General features: G+C 50.6%; 1 protein-coding gene across 1 annotated transcript; it reads left to right on the forward strand.

Annotated features, from left to right (window-relative positions):
- The first annotated feature begins 18,273 nt into the window (after positions 1-18,273).
- Positions 18,274-20,276, forward strand: LOC128840916 (uncharacterized). The gene is made up of 2 exons (XM_054035477.1): positions 18,274-18,694; positions 19,756-20,276. The coding sequence occupies exons 1-2, from the start codon at positions 18,295-18,297 to the stop codon at positions 20,208-20,210; spliced, it is 855 nt and encodes a 284-aa protein (XP_053891452.1). The 5' UTR covers positions 18,274-18,294; the 3' UTR covers positions 20,211-20,276.
- The last annotated feature ends 582 nt before the right edge of the window (positions 20,277-20,858 follow it).

Below are 20,858 nucleotides of genomic sequence, written 5' to 3' on the forward strand. Positions count from 1 at the left end.
GAGGGAGAGGGGAGTAGTGAGTTGAAGGGACATTTGTTTGCCGGACTTTCACACCTCAAAGAGAGAACAGAGGCAAAGGACACTGCAGATGATACAAAACTACTCAAATAGTTAAATCCAAAGCAGACTGTGAAGCGCTACTAAGGGATCTCACAAAACTGGGTGACTGGGCAACAAAATGGCAGATGAAATTCAATGTTGAGCAATGCAAAATAATGCATATTGGAAAACATAATCCCAAGTATACATATAAAATTATGGAGTCTAAATTGGCTGTTCCCACTCAAGAAAGAGATCTTTGAGTCATTGTGGATAGTTCTCTGAAAACATCCACTCAATGTGCAGCGGCAGTCAGAAAAGTTAACAGAATGTTGGGAATCATTAAGAAAGGGATAGATAAGAAGACAGAAAATATCGTAGTGCCTCTATATAAATCCATGGTATGCCCACATCTTGAATACTGCATGCAGATGTGGAAGGAGGTATATGGGGAGTGCACGTGTGTTTACTTAGGGAAGGAGGTGTACAGGTGGCATGTTCATTTGTTTGCTTGTGGAAGGAGGTTGTACAGTGAGTGTGCATATGTTTGCTTGTGGAAGGAGGTGTATAATTCTTGCACTTGCAGTGAACAGCCTCTATCAGTAGCTGTTAACCATCCAACATCTATGCTGTCAGGACCTGCGATTTTGGATCTGAGCGAAGTATTTGACGTTGGGTTCTGATCTATTATGTCTGGCTAGTTGGGAAGTGCCGTCAGAGGCTCAGTAATAATATTAACAAACCCAGGCTCTCAGGTAGCGCTTTTCACCTGTAGTTCTCAAAGCACCTTACAATGTAGGGCAGTGTTTTGCAGATGGGGAAACTGAGGCACATATGGTGGGCATGACTTGCCAGAGGTCACCCATCAGGCCAGTGGCAGATCCAGGATTAGAACCCAGAGTGCCAATCCAGTGTTCTACCCACTAGGGCACGCCACCTTGTCACCAAGTAGACAAGAGCTGTTACCCAGAGCTGTTTCGGCCACTACAGAGCTATTAGGAGCAGAGCGTCTGCAGCCCGGCTGAGGTGTCACATCACGCTGGTTATTGGGGGTTGGGGGAAGTGTGTTCCTAAGATCTGCGATCCCAGTGTGAGGATGGTGCCTTACAATGCTCCGGGGCTGATGCAAAAAGCTTTGGTTTTTCTTTGGTGGCAAAAAAGTCAGCCATGGGATTTCCACCTGCGACATACCAGGGCATGTCAAAGCTCTTCAGAAATTGTCAGCTTAGGAAGTCTGCTAAATTCTACTGGTGGGCCATTGAGGCACCTCCCCGGTGTTTCCGCCATGGCCGTAACTGCAGGCCAGATACCTGGTTACTTGTGCCATGGCAGATATGGATCTGCAGGTGGAATCTTCAGAGCAGGCTGGAATGTCTGCTAATCACAAGCAAATTTCCAATTACAAGGGACTGTGGTCGCTTGCCATCCCAGAATGCTTCCATGTCATCTCTAGGGTGACCAGATGTCCCGCTTTTATAGGGACAGTTCTGATATTCGGAGCTTTTTCTTACATAGGTGCCTATTACCCCGCACCCCCTGTCCCTAATATTTCACACTTTCTATCTGGTCACCCTAGTCGACTCATGTCCTTTAGGACCAAGTTCCACGTATGTGGAGTTGGGCCAGGTATGTGCCCGACCCTGTCCCTGACACGGGTGCAGTCAGTGTCTTTGGAGGGGTGGTGGTGGCAAAGGGTACCCCTCCCTGGCATCTGAGGGGGTTGGACACTGTGATGGGGCGGCTGCCTCTCACTTGCAGGAAAGGGGTTAAAAGCAGCCCTAAGGAGGCTGTGCCAGAGGCAGCTAATCAGAGAAGGGCTAAAGGGAGCAGCCAATCATATAAAAAGGGAGCTGCAGGGCAGAGGAATTCAGTTCTCTGCTCGGAGCCCAGGGAGAAAGGACTGCGTTTCTGGAGGGTTGAAACAACTGGGTTTGTCTTGCTTCATCATTTCCCTGGTTACAGGGGCCTCTGGCACTGTGCAGTAGGTGCCCCTGTGGGCTGTGAGACTTTGGTCTCATTTTGGTTGTTGGGTTTAGTGTGGGGGCTAGGGTGAACAGACAGCAAGTGTGAAAAACTGGGACAGAGGCAGGGGGTAATAGAGCCTAATATAAGAAAAAGACCTAAAAATTGGGACTGTCCCTATAAAATTGGGACATCTGTTCACCCTAGTGGGGGCTGGGGGCCTGTGCTAGCTGGGGGGCACAGACTATGTGATCCTCTGGCCTTAACTCTGTGACTCTCCCAGCTAATAGCATTTCCCCGCCAGTCTAATTCACAGACTTCTCCGAGGGCACTTCCAGCTCACAGGGGACAGAGCCTCAGCTTAACGTGTCTGCTAGAACAACATAGTAGGTAACTGGTGTTCACTTAACCCATTCTTATTTGGCTGGAGGCACCCTCCATCGAGCTACACGGGAGTGGTTCAGAGAGCACCTGGGAGCCCTGGCCTGTCTGACTAACTCCCTGCTACCCCCAACACACTGTCTGGAGAAGCTGGCTGAGAGAGCACAAGACCTGGATGAGGAGCATGTGGGTGGGCAGGGCTGGAGGGAACAGGCTGGGGAGGCAGGCATGTTGTTAGTCAGCGGATTGGGCACCTGTGGGGGCATGCACCTCCCTGGGACTGGGCTGCTTACTCAGAGCATCTGCTGGTATAGACCTGGGTGCCTGTGTCCAAGCAGTATGTGGATGGAGAGTGGGTATTAGCATCTGTGTCTGGAGGAAAAGGAGGTTCCTGGACAATACAGGGTAGGTGCCTTTTGTCTGAAATTAAAGCCCTGGCGGTACCATGAAGGGAACTGAGGGACCGGTGGGACCAGCTGGGCCACACACCAGGACCCAGGCATTTGCTGGGACCAAAGGCAGCTGTGTGGACAAAGACAATCCAGGCATAAGCCAGGAGAACCAAGCATGAGCCCCGAGTGTCTGCTGCAGTGGAGCCTCGAGCCCAGCAGGGCTGGGTAAATAATGAAAGAAAGGCCTTGGCGCTGCTTACAGTGCAGGGCTGGGGTCACAGGGTGGGACCAAGGACATAGGGAGGGCTTAGGACAAGGGGCCAGGGTCACAGGGTGGGAACAAGGACACAGGGTGTGGCTGAGGTCAGGGTGGGGCCAGGGTCACAAGGCGGGGCTGAGGACCGAGTGGGGCCAGGGTCACAGGGCAAAGACAAGGACATAGGGCGGGGCTGAGGGCAGGACCCAGGGTCACAGGGTGGGGCTGGGGTCACTGGACCAGGTCAAAAAGATGCTGCTTTGACTCCAGGGGAAAAGAGCCTTTTCAAAGCTGCCAATCACTCTGCATGCCAGAAAGAGGTCAGAGCATGTTCCAATCCCAACCAGCCCCATGAAGGATACCCATGCCCCAACCTGAACCCCATGGGACAGGCTCCCTAGCCCTAACCCCAAGGGACAGGCCTCACTCCCCAGCCATGCCCTCTTGCTCCATGGATCAGGGCCCCATCCCCACCGTTAGCCCCACCTTGAGGGGCAGGCTCTATACCCATGGATGTTAGCTAGCGCTGTCCCAGAAGCCCTGAGGTAGAGTGCTCTGTCCCGGTCCAACCCTGATGTCCTGAAAGGGTCTATTCTCATGCTAGGAGTTCCCTCAACTCCATTCCAAGGCACACCCCCCCCCAATACTCCCCTAGCCTCTTTGGAGGGGAAAGATGCTTACCAAATTCCTCCAAGCCAGGAAGCGTAACCTGCCCCCATCATCCAATCCAGCACAGCACTCAGAGATAGGCGGTGGGTTCTCTCATGGTAGACACTCCCTGTGACAATGCGGTTCTGGCGGAACCCAACTGAGAGTGCCAACTCAGGACAAATTACTCAAACAGGGCAGTTACAGCCCAAGGCTGGGGTTTTTCCACCTCTAAGGCAAACCAAACCAGCCAGACTAAGGGGACTTTGGTCTCACCCCACTGGCTAACCGCAAGTCTCACAAGCAATTTCCTTACACTCCAGTTTCCCAGTATCACCATCAGTGCCACTCGTTATGGGGACAAATGGTTATGAAAACCAATACCCAAGTAAAAGAAAAAGGTTCTCCCAATCCCAAAGAACCAAGCCCCAGACCCAGGACAATATACAAATCAGATCTTACCCACAAATCACGCTGTTGGCAATCCTTTAGAATCTAAAATCTAAAGGTTTATTCATAAAAGGAAAAAGATAGAGATGAGAGTTAGAATTGGTTAAATGGAATCAATTACATACAGTAATGGCAAAGTTCTTGGTTCAGGCTTGCAGCAGCGATAGAATAAACTGCAGGTTCAAATTAAGTCTCTGGAATACATCCCCAGCTGGGATGGGTCCTCAGTCCTTTGTTCAAAGCTTCAGCTTGTAGCAAAGTTCCTCCAGAGGTAAGAAGCAGGATTGAAGACAAAATGGAGATGAGGCATCAGCCTTATATAGTCTCTTCCAGGTGTAAGAACACCTCTTTGTTCTTACTGTGGAAAATTACAGCAAAATGGAGCCTGGAGTCACATGGGCCAGTCCCTGCATACTTTGCTGAGTCTGAAGGCATATTTGCCTTCTCTCAATGAGTCCATTGTATAGCTGATGGTCCTTAATGGGCCATCAAGCAGGCTAGGCAGAGCTAACACCAGCTTGTTTGGGATGTCACCCAGAAGCATAGCATAAGTTTGCCAAACAGACAGTACAGAGCCAATATTCATAACTTCAACTACAAAACTGATACACACATATAGACAGCATAATCATAACCAGCAAACCATAACCTTGTCTTAGACACCCCATTTGACCCCCTTTATACAAGATTTGGTTGCAACAATGATCTATATGGTCCCAGTTTATGTCAATAACGTCACACTCCCTACAGACAGAGGCTGTTTACACAAGTGTTAGAGAGTGGGTCCCTCTCGCTGGCTGCATGGGGCAAGCTGTTGGGGTGAGCATGCCATCAGGGTGCCAGCTGGCTTCTACTAGAGACAGTTAGCACCCCTTCAGCCATTAGCACCCCATCCCTGCTTCAGGGCTCCAGGGGCAGAGAAGGGACTGGGCCCTGCTCTCCAGGCCAGCGCATTAGTGGTTCCAGAGCCCTTAGCTAAAGGCTGGAAAGAAGATGGAGGGGTGAGGTCCTTACACGCAGTAATGGCTGCTGGGGCCCTGTCAGGGTACCTTCCCCACTCTGAACTCTAGGGTACAGAAGTGGGGACCCACATGAAAGCCCCCTAAGCTTATTTCTACCAGCTTAGGTTAAAACCTGGTACGCTGCCACCACCAAGTGATTTAACAAGAAACAGGGAAAGGACCACTTGGAGTTCCTCTTCCCCCAAAATATCCCCCCAAGCCCTTTCACCCCCTTTCCTGGGGAGGCTTGAGAATAATATCCTAACCAATTGATTACAAAGTGATCAAAGACCCAAACCCCTGGGTCTTTGGACAATGGAATAATCAGTCAGGTTCTTAAAAGAAGGATTTTATTAAAAAGAAAAAGGTAAAAATCATCTCTGTAAAATCAGGATGGAAAATAACTTTACAGGGTAATCAGATTCAAAGAGCCCAGAGAAACCCCCTCTAGCCTTAGTTTCAAAGTTACAGCAAAACAGTGATACCTCCCTTTAGCAAAGGGAACATTCACAAGTAGAGAAAAACAAAGATAAACTAATACGCCTTGCCTGGCTATTACTTACAAGTTTGAAATATGAGACACTTGTTCAGAAAGATTTGGAGAGCATGGATTGATGTCCGGTCCCTCTTAGTCCCAAGAGCAAACACCCACCAAAAAATAGAGTACAAACAAAAGCCTCCCTGCCCCCAAGATTTGAAAGTATCTTGTCCCCTGATTGGTCCTTTCGGTCAGGTGTCAGCCAGGTTACCTGAGCTTCTTAACCCTTCACAGGTAAAAGGATTTTGGTGCCTCTGGCCAGGAGGGATTTTATAGTATTGTACACAGAAGGGTTGTTACCCTTCCCCTTGGCCCAATGGACAACTGAGCTGAATTCAGCAACAAGCCAAAGCCAGGAAATGGTGGGACGGCTGGCTCCTACTGGGGGCAGATTTTCAGAGTCAGCAACACTGGGCACTTTGGGGTGAGATAAGTCCTCAGGCAGGATCAGGGATATGGGGGGTGGGAGGGAGGCTGGAGCAGCTGTTCTCAGGGAACCTCCACCGCATTGACTCCATCACCCCTGTCAAGACTGATTCGCCACTCTGGCACTTCAAGAGCAGAAGGTGGGGGCCCACAAGGATTCTAAAAATTAATACTTGTCACTCCAAGCTTGTATTAAACTCCCAAGGTAACAGCTTTTCTCTAACTTTGGCTTGGTAAATGTTGCTACCACCCAAGTGAAAAACTGCCTCTTGCAAATCCTGGGAAAACTCACTTGGGAAGTTTTCCCTGAGGTCCCTCGGCTTTTCCACCCCGCCTTTGGGAAAGCTGAGAAAGAAAACAAACAAAAGGGAAACCCAGGTGTTGCCACCAGCTAATTAAAAACCATATGCACGGACATTTTAAGACAAAACCAATCAGGTTTTTTTTTTAAAAAAAGGTAAATTTTATTAGAAAAAGAAGAAAGAAAATATCTGAAAAATCAAGCTATTGTTAGATGAAAAGGGGTTAAACACCAGGAATGGCTCCCTGGGATCCAGCTTAACTGTTACAAAAGAGAATAGCTAATGTGGTTCCTATTTTCAAGAAAGGGAAAAAAAGTGATCCGGGTAACTACAGGCCTGTTAGTTTAACATCTGTAGTGTGCAAGGTGTTGGAGAAAATTCTGAAAGAGAAACTAGTTGAGGACCTGGAGGTTAGTGGCAATTGCGATAAATTACAACATGGTTTTACGAAGGGCAGATCGTGCCAAACGAATCTGATCTCCTTCTTTGAGAGAGTAACGGATTTATTAGATAAGGGAAATGCGGTGGACCTAATATACCTGGATTTCAGTAAAGCGTTTGATACTGTACCCCATGAGGAATTATTGGTTAAACTGAAAAACATGGGGATCGATATGAAAATCCAGAGGTGGATAAGGAATTGGTTAATGGGGAGAATGCAGCGGGTCGTATTAAAGGGTGAACTGTCAGGTTGGAGGGAGGTTACTAGTGGAGTGCCTCAAGGTTCGGTTTTGGGACCCATTTTATTTAATCTATTTATAACTGACCTCGGAACCGATTGCAGGAGTGGGCTGATAAAGTTTGCGGATGATACGAAGGTGGGAGGCGTTGTAAATTCGGAGGAGGACAGGGATATCCTGCAGGGAGACTTGAATGAGCTTGTGAATTGGAGTATCAGAAATAGGATGAAATTTAATGGTGAAAAGTGCAAGGTGATGCATTTGGGGATGACTAATAACAATTTTAGATACAAGATGGGGACGCATTGGTTAGAAGTAACGGAAGAGGAGAAGGACCTAGGGGTCCTTGTAGACCACAGGATGACTATGAGTCGACAATGTGACGTGGTGGTGAAAAAAGCCAATGCTGTCTTGGGATGCATTAGGCGAGGTATATCTAGTAGGGATAAGGAGGTCCTGCTTCCGTTGTACAAGGCGCTGGTGAGACCTCATTTGGAGTACTGTGTGCAGTTCTGGTCTCCCATGTTTAAAAAAGATGAACTCAAACTGGAACGGGTGCAGAGAAGGGCCACTAGGATGATCAGAGGAATGGAAAACCTGTCGTATGAAAGGAGACTAGAGGAGCTTGGGTTGTTTAGTCTGACAAAGCGAAGGCTGAGGGGGGATATGATTGCTATCTTTAAATATATTAGAGGGATTAATACAAGGGAGGGAGAAGAATTATTCCAGCTTAGTACTAATGTGGACACGAGAACGAATGGATATAAACTGGCCGTGGGGAAGTTCAGGCTTGAAATTAGACGTAGGTTTCTGACCGTCAGAGGGGTGAAATATTGGAACGGCCTTCCGAGGGAAACGGTGGGGGCGACGGACCTGTCTGGTTTTAAGATTAAGTTAGATAAGTTTATGGAGGGAATGGTTTAATGGTAAAACATAGTAGTCAAGGAAAACCAAGAAATGGTAGGTAAATAGTATAATGGCTAACAGGGGTCAGGCTGGAGACTCTTGTCTATATGCTCGGGGTCTTACTGATCGCCATATTTGGGGTCGGGAAGGAATTTTCCTCCAGGGCAGATTGGCTGAACCTCTGGAGGTTTTTCGCCTTCCTCCGCAGCATGGGGCAGGGATCTCTAGCAGGAGGGTCTCTGCCGATTGAAGTCACTAAAAACAGGATTGGGGACTTCAACAGCAGAGTCCAGGGAAGGGGTAGGGACGGTTTTATGGCCTGCAGCATGCAGGGGGTCAGACCAGATGATCATAATGGTCCCTTCTGACCTCAAAGTCTATGAGTCTATGAGTCTATGAAAATAAAAATGCCGGAGTTTAGCACAGAGGAAATCCACAAGCTAAAATAAAGAAATAAACCTGATTGTGTCTATCTAAACATTCCCTGTACCAATTAATCCTTCTAGGTATGGAAGATAATTTTTCATACCTGGTTCAAACTTTACACAGCATTCTTCAGACGAGAGAACAACCCAGAGACCAAGGAAAAGCTTTTTTGTCATTTTTAAAAGAAGTTCTGGCCTTCCCATTAGCTCTTCTGGTTATGTGCTCACTCCCTTTCCTTTACCTAGGGGACTTAACTCTTCACAGGTAAAGCAAGGAGAGAACAGCCCCCAAGAGGGACTTTATTGCTAACTGGCTGGATGGGTGTCCATACAACGGAGCTGCCCCCCTTCATTTATCACAACCCCACATATCGCAGGGGGCTCTTGCCCCTCCCCTGCACTGAGCCCATCACCCCATACATGGCAGGGGGTCTTGCCCTGCCCTCGCACTGTCCCTCATCACCCCATACATGGCAGGGGGTCTTGCCCTGCCCCCGCACTGTCCCTCATCACCCCACACATAGCAACAGGATCTGACTGCTCCCCCACACTCATCACAGTATGGTCTGGCCCCTCCCCCGCACTGATCCCATCACCTCACACATGAAATGAGTGTCTGGCTGCTCCCCCATACTCACCCCACACATCAGCGGGAGGTCTGGCCTCTCCCCCAAACTGACCCCATCACCCCACACATCACAAGGGGGCCTGGCCCCTCCCCCACACTGACCTTATGACCCCACACATCGCAGGGGGTCTGACCCCTCCCCCGCACAGACCCCATCACCCCACACATTGCAGGGGGAGCTGGTACTGTCCCTGCACTGACCCCATCACTCCACAGATCGCAGGGCATCTGACCCCTCCTCCGCACTGACCCCATCACCCTACATATTGCAGGGGGGTCTGGTTGGTCCTCTGTACTGACCCCGTCACTTCACCCATTGCTGGGTGTCTGGTCCTTCCTCCGCACTGACCCCATCACCATACAGATTGCAGGGGGCTATGGCCCCTCTCCTCACTGAATGCATCACCCCACACATTGCAGGGGTGGGGTCTGGCCCCACATCCCCACTGACCCCATCACCCCACACATCCCGGAAGGGTCTGACCCCTCCCCAGCACGGACGCCATCGCTCCAAACATCGCAGGGAGGCCTGGCCCTTCTTCTGCACTGACCCCCATCACCGCGCAAATCTCAGGAGGGTCTGGCCGCTCCCCCACACTCATCCCACACATTGCAGGGTGGATCTGGCCCCTCCCCCACACTGACCCTGTCATCCCACACATCGCAGAGGGGTCTTACCCCTCCACTTCACAGACTCCATCTCTCCACGCATCGTGGGGGGAGGGGGGGCTGGCCCCTCCCCAGCACTGACCCCATTACCCCAAACATCACAGGGGTGTCGGGCCCCTCCCCAGCACTGACCCCATCACCATACAGATTACAGGGGGCTATGGCCCCTCCCCACACTGAATGCATCACCCCACACATTGCAGGCGGGGTCTGGCCCCTCATCCACACTGACCTCATCACCCCACAGATTGCAGGATGATCTGCTCCCCCACCCACACACTGCGCCCATCACTCCACACATCCTGGAAGGGTCTGGCCCCTCCCCAGCACTGATGCAATCACCCCAAACATCACAGGGAGGCCTCGCCCTTCCTCCACACTGACCCTCATCACCGCGCAAATCACAGGAGGGTCTGGCTGCTTCCCCATACTCATCCCACACATTGGAGGGCGGATCTGGCCCCTCCCCCGCACTGACCCCATCACCCCACAGATCACAGGATGGTCTGGTCCCTACCTCGCACTGACCCCAACACTACACACATCGCAGGGGGGTCTGGCCGCACCCCTGCACTGACCCCATCACCCCATATATCCAGGGAGGGTGTGACCCCTCCCCACACATTGCAGGGGGTTCTGCCCCTCCCCTGTACTGATCCCATTGTCCCACACATTGCAGGGGAGCTGGCCCCGCCTCGCAATGGCTCCATCACCCCACACATCGCAGGGGCATCTGGCCCCTTTCCCGCATGGATCCCTTGACCCCACACATCACAGGAGGGGTGTGATAAATGAAGGGCTGGGTAGCTCCCTTTTGTGGACACCCAGCCAGCCAGTAGCTATGAAATTCCTCTTAGCTGTTCTCTAATTGTTCAACCTGTAAAAGGTTAAAAAGTTTCACTGCTATGCATAGGTAAAAGGAAGTGAGTGGGCACCTGGCCAAAAGAGCCAATAGGAAGTCTAGAACTTTTTTAAAATTGAAACAAGACTCTCCTTTTGTCTGTCTGTTGTTCTTCGGGAGAGGCAGACAGGGAGCAGTTATGCTGTAAGAAGCTTGTGGATTCCTTTGTGCTAACCCCAGGTGCTTTTGTTTTGCTTGCAACCTTTAAACTGGACCTCAAGAGAGCTATTCTTGATGCTTAATCCTTGGAGTTATTTTTTTCAAATCTAGCAAAAGCCTAAATTCCCAGGTGTATTTTCTTTTATATTATTATTATTAATAAAATTTACCTTTTTTAAGAACAGAATTGAATTTTTGTGTCTTAAGAGGTCTGTGCACATGTTGTTTAATTAGCTGGTGGCAACCAGGGCCGGCTCCAGGCACCAGCAGAGCAAGCTGGAGCTTGGGGCGGCAGCTTGTAGGAGGCGGCATTCCGCCCAATCCTAGGGCGGCATGGCCGCTTTTTCTTTTCTTTTGTTTGTTTTGTTATTGTTCTGCTCTGGCTGCCCTGTAGGGGGCGGCGGCGCGGAGGACAGCAAGCCCGGCAGGGCAGTCCACGTCCTTCCTTTCCAGCCAACCGGAGCAGCGCGGAGCCCTCCTGGCAGGCGGCCCCGGCAGCGCGCCGCTGAAGCCCTGGCCGCTCCCCTTCTCTCTCTCTCCCCCTCCCTCCCTCCCCCTCCTCCCGCTAGCCGGGGCACATCTGCAGCACAGGGAGTCCTCCTGCACACTGGCTTCGGCCGCGCCGCAGGTTGTGTTTTTTTTTTTCCTTTGCCGTTCTGGCCGCCCTGGTTTTTGTTTTTGTTTTTTTTGCTTGGGGCAGCCAAAAAGCCAGAGCCAGCCCTGGTGGCAACAGCTGATTTCCTCTTTCTTTCTCAGCTCTTGGTGAAAGGGCTTGAGGGTACCCCACAGGAAGGAATTCACAAGTGTGCCTTCCTTGGTTCTCAAAGGGATTCTGCACTTGGGTGGTGGCAGCATCTAACAATCCAAGGTTAGAGAAAGCTGAAGCCTTGGGAGTTTAAAAATTAATACTTGCCACTCCAGGCTTGTATTAGAGTCCCTGCAGGCCCCCACCTTCTGTACTCGAAGTGCCAGAGTGGGGATTCAGCCTTAACATGGTGGCAGAATGGTGGGATCATTTTGAACCAGAGGCACAGACCTCAGGATTTTAAAAGGACACATTTTTCCTTTTGGCAGCCTGCAAAGCCCAGAAGTTTGTTTTTTTCCCCCCTTCTTTCTTTCCTTCCTTTCTTTGCTGCCTGAGGGGGAATAGGGATGCAAAGGGTTCAGCCGCCTGCCAAGCCAGGGAGTCCAACAAGCAGTTTTTCCCCCCCAGCTTTGTGGCAATGAAATTGCTAGGCTAGAGTAGGGAAGCCCTGTGCATGAGGTTGCGGTCGGGTACTGAAACCCTAGAGCAACCAGTTTTCCCAAAGTGACATGCCACGGAGAAGACAGACCTGGATCAAGCCCAGACATCCAGCTCCATGACAGAAAGGCAGAGAGGGGATGGGGGACCAGGAATTTCCCAGGAGGGAAGGGTCAGCCCTCCCCAACCCGAGATCCCAATGCCAGGATGCCCTTAATTCAGACCGAGTTCTAACTGCAGACGACAGGAATTTCTTCCTAGAGATGAAGCGCTTGGAGGGGGAAGCGGAGGCAAAGTGCTTGGAAGCGGAGGAGAGGAGAGAGGCGAAGCACTTGGAGGCAGGAATGGAGCTGAAGCGCTTAAAGCTGGAAAGGGCTAAGTTGAGTCAGCCAGATGGGAATGGCTGAGCCATTACAAACATTGAATCTATCTCCCCTTGTAAATATTCTCACACTTCTTATCAAACTGTCTGTACTGGGCTAGCTTGATTATCACTTCAAAAGTTTTTTTCTCTTACTTAATTGGCCTCTCAGAGTTTGTAAGACAACTCCCACCTGTTCATGCTCTCTGTATGTGTGTATATATATCTCCTCAATATATGTTTCACTCTATATGCATCCGAAGAAGTGGGCTGTAGTCCACGAAAGCTTATGCTCTAATAAATTTGTTAGTCTCTAAGGTGCCACAAGTACTCCTGTTCTTTTTCCAGATGGACTGTTAGGGCTTTCTCCAGGTACCACTCCCCATTCCAAGAAATTCCCCACATACAAGGTAGGTGATGATACAGAGGCCTTCCTAGAAAATTTTGAAAGGGCCTGCCTTGGGTACAACACCCTTCCAGACCAGTATATGGTGGACCCGAGGCCACAACTCAGTGGACCCTTAAGCAGAGGTGGCAGCTGAAATGCCTAAAGAACACATGAATGAGTACGAGCTTTTTAAACAAAAAGCCAGAATTAGGGTGGGACTAACACCTGAGCATGCCTGTTGGTGGTTCAGAGCCCTAAGGTGGAAACCAGACTTGCCATTTTCCTGACATGCCTATCACATTGTAAAAAATTGGGATGCCTGGAAATCAGGAGAAAATCTGTCTCTCCTAATACAAATGGAGCAGTTCTTAGAGGGTGTTCCTGAGGAAATAGAAAGGTACATCTTAGAAGCCCAAAACTGTAATTGAGGCGGGGGAGATCAGAGCCAAATGCATGGACGTGGCAGAGAAAAAGAAAGCTAGTAGCAGTTGGTGGGGATACCAGAAGAGGTAACCTGAGACGATACCCCACCATCGGAGTCAGCCCAAGATGCTCACCGCACAAGGAGGAGCCCTCCACACAGCCAGGGAGACCCCAGATGCCCTCTCGTCCCACAATCCCACTCTCCAACCACCCACCTCGCTCCAGCCCACAGTCAGCTGGGTGATGCTTTAAATGCAGTGAGCCGGGACATGTGAAGGCCAACTGCCCCAAGAGCACCAGCTGATTGCAACTCATCACTCCCTAGGGTTCTGATAGCTGCAAGCCTCTGGTCCAAGTTTCTGGCTCTTCAGCTCCAGGATCTCCAGACTCCTCAGCACCTGACACTCCCTGGGCTTCTGACAGCATCGTGCCTCTGGTCCAAGTTTCTGACTCTTCAGCTCCAGGATCTCCAGGCTCCTCAGCACCTGACACTCCCTGGGCTTCTGACAGCATTGTGCCTCTGGTCCAAGTTTCTGACTCTTCAGCTCTCATAGTTAAGGGCAATAGCGGCTCCTGGGCTGGAACCTCTGCCAAGCATCCTTCCACCTCAGCAGTGACTGAGCAGCTCTGCAGGCTTTTATACTTTACTTCCAGTTGGAGCATGCCCAGTAGAGCCTCAGGGGCGGGGCTTCCTCTGCTAGGCTGACCCTGTATTGAGGGCTCCGGACTTTGACCAACCTTTCGTCATAACCACAGATGCGTCTGAGCGTGGTATAGGAGCAGTTTTAATGCAGAAAGGACCAGATCAACTATTCCATCCTGTCGTGTTTCTCAGCAAAAAACTTTCTGAGAGGGAAAGCCACTGGCCAGTCTCAGAAAAAGAATGTTACTCCATTGTGTATGTTCTGGAAAAGTGATGCCCATAAATTTGGGGACGGCGTTTCCACCTGCAGACTGACCATGCTGCACTGAAGTGGCTTCACACAGTCAAAGAGACTAACAAAAAACGTCTTCAGTGGAGTTTAGCTCTTTAGGACTTCGATTTTGAAATACAACACATTTCAGGAGCCTCTAACAAAGTGGCTGATGCACTCTCCCAGGCAGGTTTCCCAGAATCTGCCAGGTAAAAATGTCACTGTATTCTAAGTCCCTGTAGTCTTTACAACGTGAAAAGTATTGTTTAGTTCTTCATGTAATTAGTAGTAAAATTAGAGGTGCATGTATGATATTAACTGTTTTCCTAAACCTCCAGGAAGAAATCCCAGCCGGTGTGGACCCAACCTGAACCAGGCTGGCCAACATTGTCTGTGATTTGGGGTGTGTGTGATAAATAAAGGGCGGGGGGAGCTCCCTTTTATGGACACCCAGCCAGTCAGCCAGTAGCTATAAAATCCCTCTTAGTAGCTGGTCTCTAATTGCTCTACCTGTAAAGGGTTAAAAAGTCTCACTGCTATGCATAGGTAGAAGGAAGTGAATGTGCACCTGGCCAAAAGAGCCAATGGGAAGGCTAGAACTTTTTAAGATTGAAACAAGACTCCCCCTTTGTCTGTCTGTCTGTTGTTCTCGGGGAGAGGCAGACAGGGAGCAGTTATGCTGTGAGAAGCTTGGGCCAGGGATGAAAAATCATCAGTATCATACCTAGAAACTACTCATCTAAAACCCCAGATATATAAGTAGATCAGGAAATGTCTAGGAAGACACAATTAGGTTTATCCCATTTATTTCCTTATGGCTTGTGGATTTCTCTGTGCTAACCCCAGGTGCTTTTGTTTTGCTTTTAACCTTTAAGATGGACCTCAAGAGAGCTATTCTTGATGCTTAATCCTTGTAGTTGTTTTTGTTTTAAATCTAGCAAAATTCTAAGTTCCCAGATGTATTTTTTTTAATTATTAATAAAATTTACATTTTTTTAAGAACAGAATTGGATTTTTGTGACTGAAGAGGTTTGTGCACATGTTTAATAAGCTGGTCAGAACAGCTGATTTCCTTTTTTTTGTCTTTCTCAGCTCTTCCCTGGAGGGGGCGTGAAAGGGCTTGAAGGTACCCCACAGAAAGGAATTCCCAAGTGCACCTTCCTGGGTTCTCAAAGGGGTTTTCCACTTGGGTGGTGACAGCATCTACCAATCCAAGGTCAAAGAAAAGCTGTAATCTTGGGAGTTTAATACAAGCCTGGAGTGGCAAGTATTAATTTTTAGAGTCTTTACAGGCCCCCACCTTCTGTACACCAAGTGCCAGAGTGGGGAATCAGCCTTGACAGAGGGTCTGACCCCTCTCCCACAATGACCACATCACCCCACACATCACAGGAGGGTCTGGCCCCTCCTCTGAGCATACTGTCTCCAGGGCAAGAAGCTTACACAGCTTCGACCTTTCTGGGTCTGACCTCAGAGCATTCAGCATCCCTTTCCACACCGTGTGTTTCCTGCAGCGAGTCCGCCCAGGCGGGGCTCCAGGGGAAACCAGAGGGCCCTGCACCCCAACTCCACAGTCAGACGTGACTCTCAGCCAGCCGGTAAAACAGAAGGTTTATTAGTTGACAGGAACACAGCATAGGGCAGAACTTGTTAACCTTTGGTGAAATCCCTGGTCATGGGGTACCAAGTCCCCCTCAACTTGTCTAGGATCTCATCAGGCCTAGGTATGGGCAGGCACCAGACATGATGATGGCATGGAGCATCTCTCTGATCTCTGCCTGCTGGGCAGGGGTTAGCTGGTCAGAGACGGGAATTGATTCCAGCAAGGGGCCGGCTCCGGTCTCAGGAAAGAGATCCACCAGGGGATTTTCCCCCTTCTCCCACTGGCCACACATGGTCAGTACCAGCCTCTCCCTCTCACAGTACAGCTTCATCATGTTGACCTGGTCCCCTCGGTGGCTGTGAGCCAGGTTGGGAAGTTCCACCACATCGTTCCTCATTCAGCTGCTTGATGACCTTGAAGGGCCCATCCCAGGCAGCTTGCAGCTTATTCTTCCTCATCGGGATGAGACCCCTCACCTGGTCCCCGGTGCCATAGGCTGAGTGGTCGTACCACGCTTTCTGCCTCTCTTGGGCCCTGGCTAGGTTATCCCTGGTTGGATCCATGAGCTCAGTGAGCTTTTCCTGGAAAGTCAGTACATACTCCGCCACTGATTCTCCATTGGGTGAAGCCTTCCCTTCCCATTCATTCCTCACCAAGTCCAGGGCCACCTTCTGAAAAGGCTCCTCTATGACAGGCAGGTGTCCCAAGGCTGCTTTACCCTTGTCCCTGGCCATTTGCACCTCTGGACAAGGCAGTTCTGGTTGGCAGCTGCCCTGCCCTGACTGTGGTTCCCCACACTCAGCTGGGGTCCCCGATCCCCCTGGGTTCAGCTTTGCCCTGTCTGTCCCAGTGAGGGCAAGCAGCTGGCCCGCTGCTTTGCTCACAGCATCAGAAACAGCGTGAGCCACCTTCCCGTGTGCAGGGGCGGGGGAGCATCTCTCTGTCCCACTCAGGTCCAGGGCTCTGGTTACAGACAGGCAGGTATCCTGAGCTTAGAAACTCCTGCCCTCTGCCAACCAGGTCATTTGCATTTTCACTGACCGCTTCAGATTGGTTCCCTGGATTCAAAATTCAAATCCTCGGCCGTTACAGGGCCAAGGACCTGTCCCAAAGAGAGACAGTCATCCCCCAATAGGACTTCACAGACGATATCTTGGAGAACCCCAACTACCAGCCAGCCCGACCCCTCCTGTGTGTGCACAGAGATCTGGGCCATTGGTACAGCAAGGGGCTTCATCCCTGGGACCTTCATCCAGGTCACACAGCCCCGCAGCATCTTGTGAGGCTGCACCACCCGTGGCCTGACAATAGTTATCTCTGTCCCAGGGTCTTGCCACCCAAGGAATGTCTTCCCATTGACCATCACCTTCTGCTCCCACTGGAGGTCCGAGGGGCCTGAGCCCAGGAGAGTCCATGCATACATATATTCTGGGGCCGGGAGTGAGGGCCAGTCTGCCACCCCACTCATCTGGCTAAACAGCTCTATGGCCTTGGGACCCAGGAAGGGGACTAGACACCAGAGCCTTTCTGCAGGGCCAGCCTGGTTCCAATTGCCAGCCTTCCCAAAGTCCGTGAGACAGGCATCTAGATCTTCCCCCTCCTTAACCTGGGGCAGCAATTTAGTGTTGAGGTTCCCTGTTGAATTTGCAACCCAGGGTCCATCCCCACTCACCCCTTCTGCCTCTGAGCTCAGCCATCACCAGTTCCTGCTGCCTCTGTCTCTCCTACTGTTCTGCTTCATGCCTTCCCTGTCTCTCATGGTCCTCAGATTCCTTTGATCTCAGCTCCAATTCCATCCGTCTCAGATCCACTGATGGGGAACCTGGTGGAGACTCCCGGCTGGCTGGGGACACAGGTCTCTGGGACACCCCACTGCACCCAGCCTCTCTCACGGCCCCAGCTGGATCAGGAACCGGTGTGAGCCCTGGGGCTGCCTGGCTGCTCCCAGCCTCTCTCACAGCCCCAGCTGGGTCAGGAACTGGTGTGAGCCCTGGGGCTGCCTGGCTGCTCCTAGCCTCTCTTGCGGCCCCAGCTGGGTCAGGAATCGGCTCCTTAGAGCAATCCTCTTCCAAGGCCTGGTCTACACTACGACTTTAAATCGGATTTAGCAGCGTTAATTCGAATTAACCCTGCACCCGTCCACACAACAACGCCATTTAATTCGAATTAAAGGGCTCATTAAATCGATTTCTGTACTCCACCCCGACGAGCGGAGTAGCACCAAAATCGATTTTAGCATTTCGAATTAGGGTTAGTGTGGCCGCAATGCGATGGTATTGGCCTCCGGGAGCTATCCCACAGTGCACCATTGTGACCGCTCTGGACAGCAATCTGAACTCGGATGCACTGGCCAGGTAAGCAGGAAAAGCCCCGGGAACATTTGAATTTCATTTCCTGTTTGCCCAGCGTGGAGAACACAGGTGTCCACAGATAGCTCATCAGCACAGGTAGCCATGCAGGCCGATAATCGAAAAAGAGCACCAGCATGGAGCGTACGGGAGGTACTGGATCTGATTGCTATATGGGGAGAGGATTCAGTGCTAGCAGAACTTGTTCTAAAAGACGAAATGCCAAAACTTTTGAAAAAATCTCTAAGGGCATGATGGAGAGAGGCCACAATAGGGACTCAGATCAGTGCCGCGTGAAAGTCAAGGAGCTCAGACAAGCCTATCAAAAAACAAAGGAGGTAAACGGTCGCTCCGGGTCAGAGCCGCGGACATGCCGCTTCTACGCCGAGCTGCATGCAATTCTAGGGGGGGCTGCCACCACTACCCCACCTGGCAGCCCCGTGGATTCCGGGTCAGGGATAGTCTCATCAGCTACACCTGAGGATTCTGCGGACGGGGAAGAGGAGAAGGAGGAGGAGGACGAGCTTGCAGAGAGCACCCAGCACTCCGTTCTCCCCAACAGCCAGGATCTTTTTCTCAGCCTGACTGAAGTACCCTCCCAACCCTCCCAAGTCAGTATCCAAGACCATGACCCCATGGAAGGGACCTCAGGTGAGTTTACCTTTTAAAATATAAAACTTGTTTTAAAAGCAAGCATTTTTAATGATTACTTTGCCCTGAGGACTTGGGATGCATTCGCGGCCAGTACAGCTACTGGAAAATCTGTTAACGTGTCTGGGGATGGAGCGGAAATCCTCCAGGGACATCTCCATGAAGCTCTCCTAGAGGTACTCCAAAAGCCTTGCCACAAGGTTTCTGGGCAGTGCAGCCTTATTCTGTCCTCCATGGTAGGACACTTGACCACGCCATGCCTGCAGCAAGTAATCTGGTATCATTGCCTGACAAAGCCTGGCAGCGTATGGTCCCGGTGTTTGCTGGCATTCAAGCAACATCCGTTCTTTATCTTGCTGTGAGATCCTCAGGAGAGTAATATCGCTCATGGTAACCTGGTTGAAATATGGGAACTTAATTAAGGGGACAGAGGTGGCTGTTCCTACTGGGCTGTTTGCCTGTGGCTGAAAAGAAATCCTTCCCTGCAGTTAGCCAAGCGCAGGGGGGGGGGGGGTAATTGGCCCTGAGCTTTTCGCATTTGGCTAGCAGGGATCTTCCCTGATACCTGCCACGTGGTGGGGGGAGGGGTACAGCGATCATCCCAGAGAATTCATGGCTGGAGGGAGGAGCGGGGGGGTTAGTTTGGTTTCTGCAGGGATCTTCCCTGATACCTGCCACGCGGTGGGGGGAGGGATAAAGCGATCATCCCAGAAAATTGGATGGGGTGGGGTTAGTTTGTTTTCTGCTGCTGAAGGTAACAGGAAAACCGCAGCAATCAACGAGCTTTGCTTGGTATGTGGGAAAGGAGGGCGCAGAAGCCGAAAGACAGTGGCTTACCATGGCTGCATGCAAGCTGAATTCTATTGCCCGGACCTGCGTCTGTGATCTCTAACACCAAAGCCACAGGCACTCAATATTAAGATGGAAATTGCGACCTTGTACTGAAATCACATGTGCTATGTACTGTGAATAGTGTTTTTCACCAAGAAAGAGTATAAGCATTGTTCTGTAAAATGTATCATTTTAAAAACTTCTCTCCTTTTTCTCAACCCTCCCTCCAGCAGCTGCAAATTTATCAAGCCTCCCTCCTCCGTCACGAAGGCTATCTCAGATAAGGCGGCGTAGAAAGAGGACAAGAGACGACATGTTCACTGAAATAATGGAATGCACCCGAAATCAAAGAGCTCATTTGAATGAGTGGAAGGACACTGTAACTAAATTTAGGAAAGATGCCAGTGAACGCGAGGTCCTGAGGGACGCTCGAGATGAGAGGTGGCAGGCTGCAACGCTGGGGCTGCTGCGTGAGCAAACGGACATGCTCCGGCGTCTGGTGGAGCTTCAGGAACGGCAGCAGGATGACAGAGTGCCACTACAGCCCCTGTATAACCTCCCTCCCCCCTCACCATGTTTCATATCCTCCTCACCCAGACGTGTAAGAACGCGGGGGGGTAGGCTACGTGCACCTTCCCACTCCACCCCAGTGGACAGCCCAACCAAAAGGCTGTCATTACATTGAATTTGTTCAGTGGCCTTTTACTTCCCTCCTATCCTCCTCCCAAACCTCACCCAGATTACCTTGTTGGTTCTCTCCCTATGTTTATTATCAGTTAATAAAGAATACATGATTTTTAAATGATAGTGACTTTATTACGTTTGAAAGAAAGCTGGGGGAACGGGGAGGGTGGGTTCCTTACAGAGAATGAATGAGTCAATAAAGGGGGCGGGTTTCCATGAAGGAGAAACAAACAGAAATTTCACACTGTAGCCTGGCCAGTCATGAAACTGGTTTTCAAAGCCTCTCTAATGCACAGCGCTTCCTGGTGTGCTCTTCTAATCGCCCTGGTGTCTGGCTGCGCGTAATCAGCAGCCAGGCGATTTGCCTCAGCCTCCCACCCCGCCATAAAGGTCTCCCCCTTACTTTCACATAGATTGTGGAGCACACAGCAAGCAGAAATAACAATGGGGAGATTTCTTTGGCTGAGGTCAGAGCGAGTCAATAGCAATCTCCAGCGACCTTTTAAACGGCCAAATGCACATTCTACAACCATTCTGCACTTGCTCAGCCTGTAGTTAAACAGCTCCTGACTCCTGTCCAGGCTGCCTGTGTACGGCTTCATGAGCCATGGCATTAAGGGGTAGGGTGGGTCCCCAAGAATAACTATTG

The sequence above is a fragment of the Malaclemys terrapin genome, chromosome 7 (genome assembly GCF_027887155.1).
Source record: "Malaclemys terrapin pileata isolate rMalTer1 chromosome 7, rMalTer1.hap1, whole genome shotgun sequence".
NCBI classification, from domain to species: domain Eukaryota; kingdom Metazoa; phylum Chordata; order Testudines; family Emydidae; genus Malaclemys; species Malaclemys terrapin.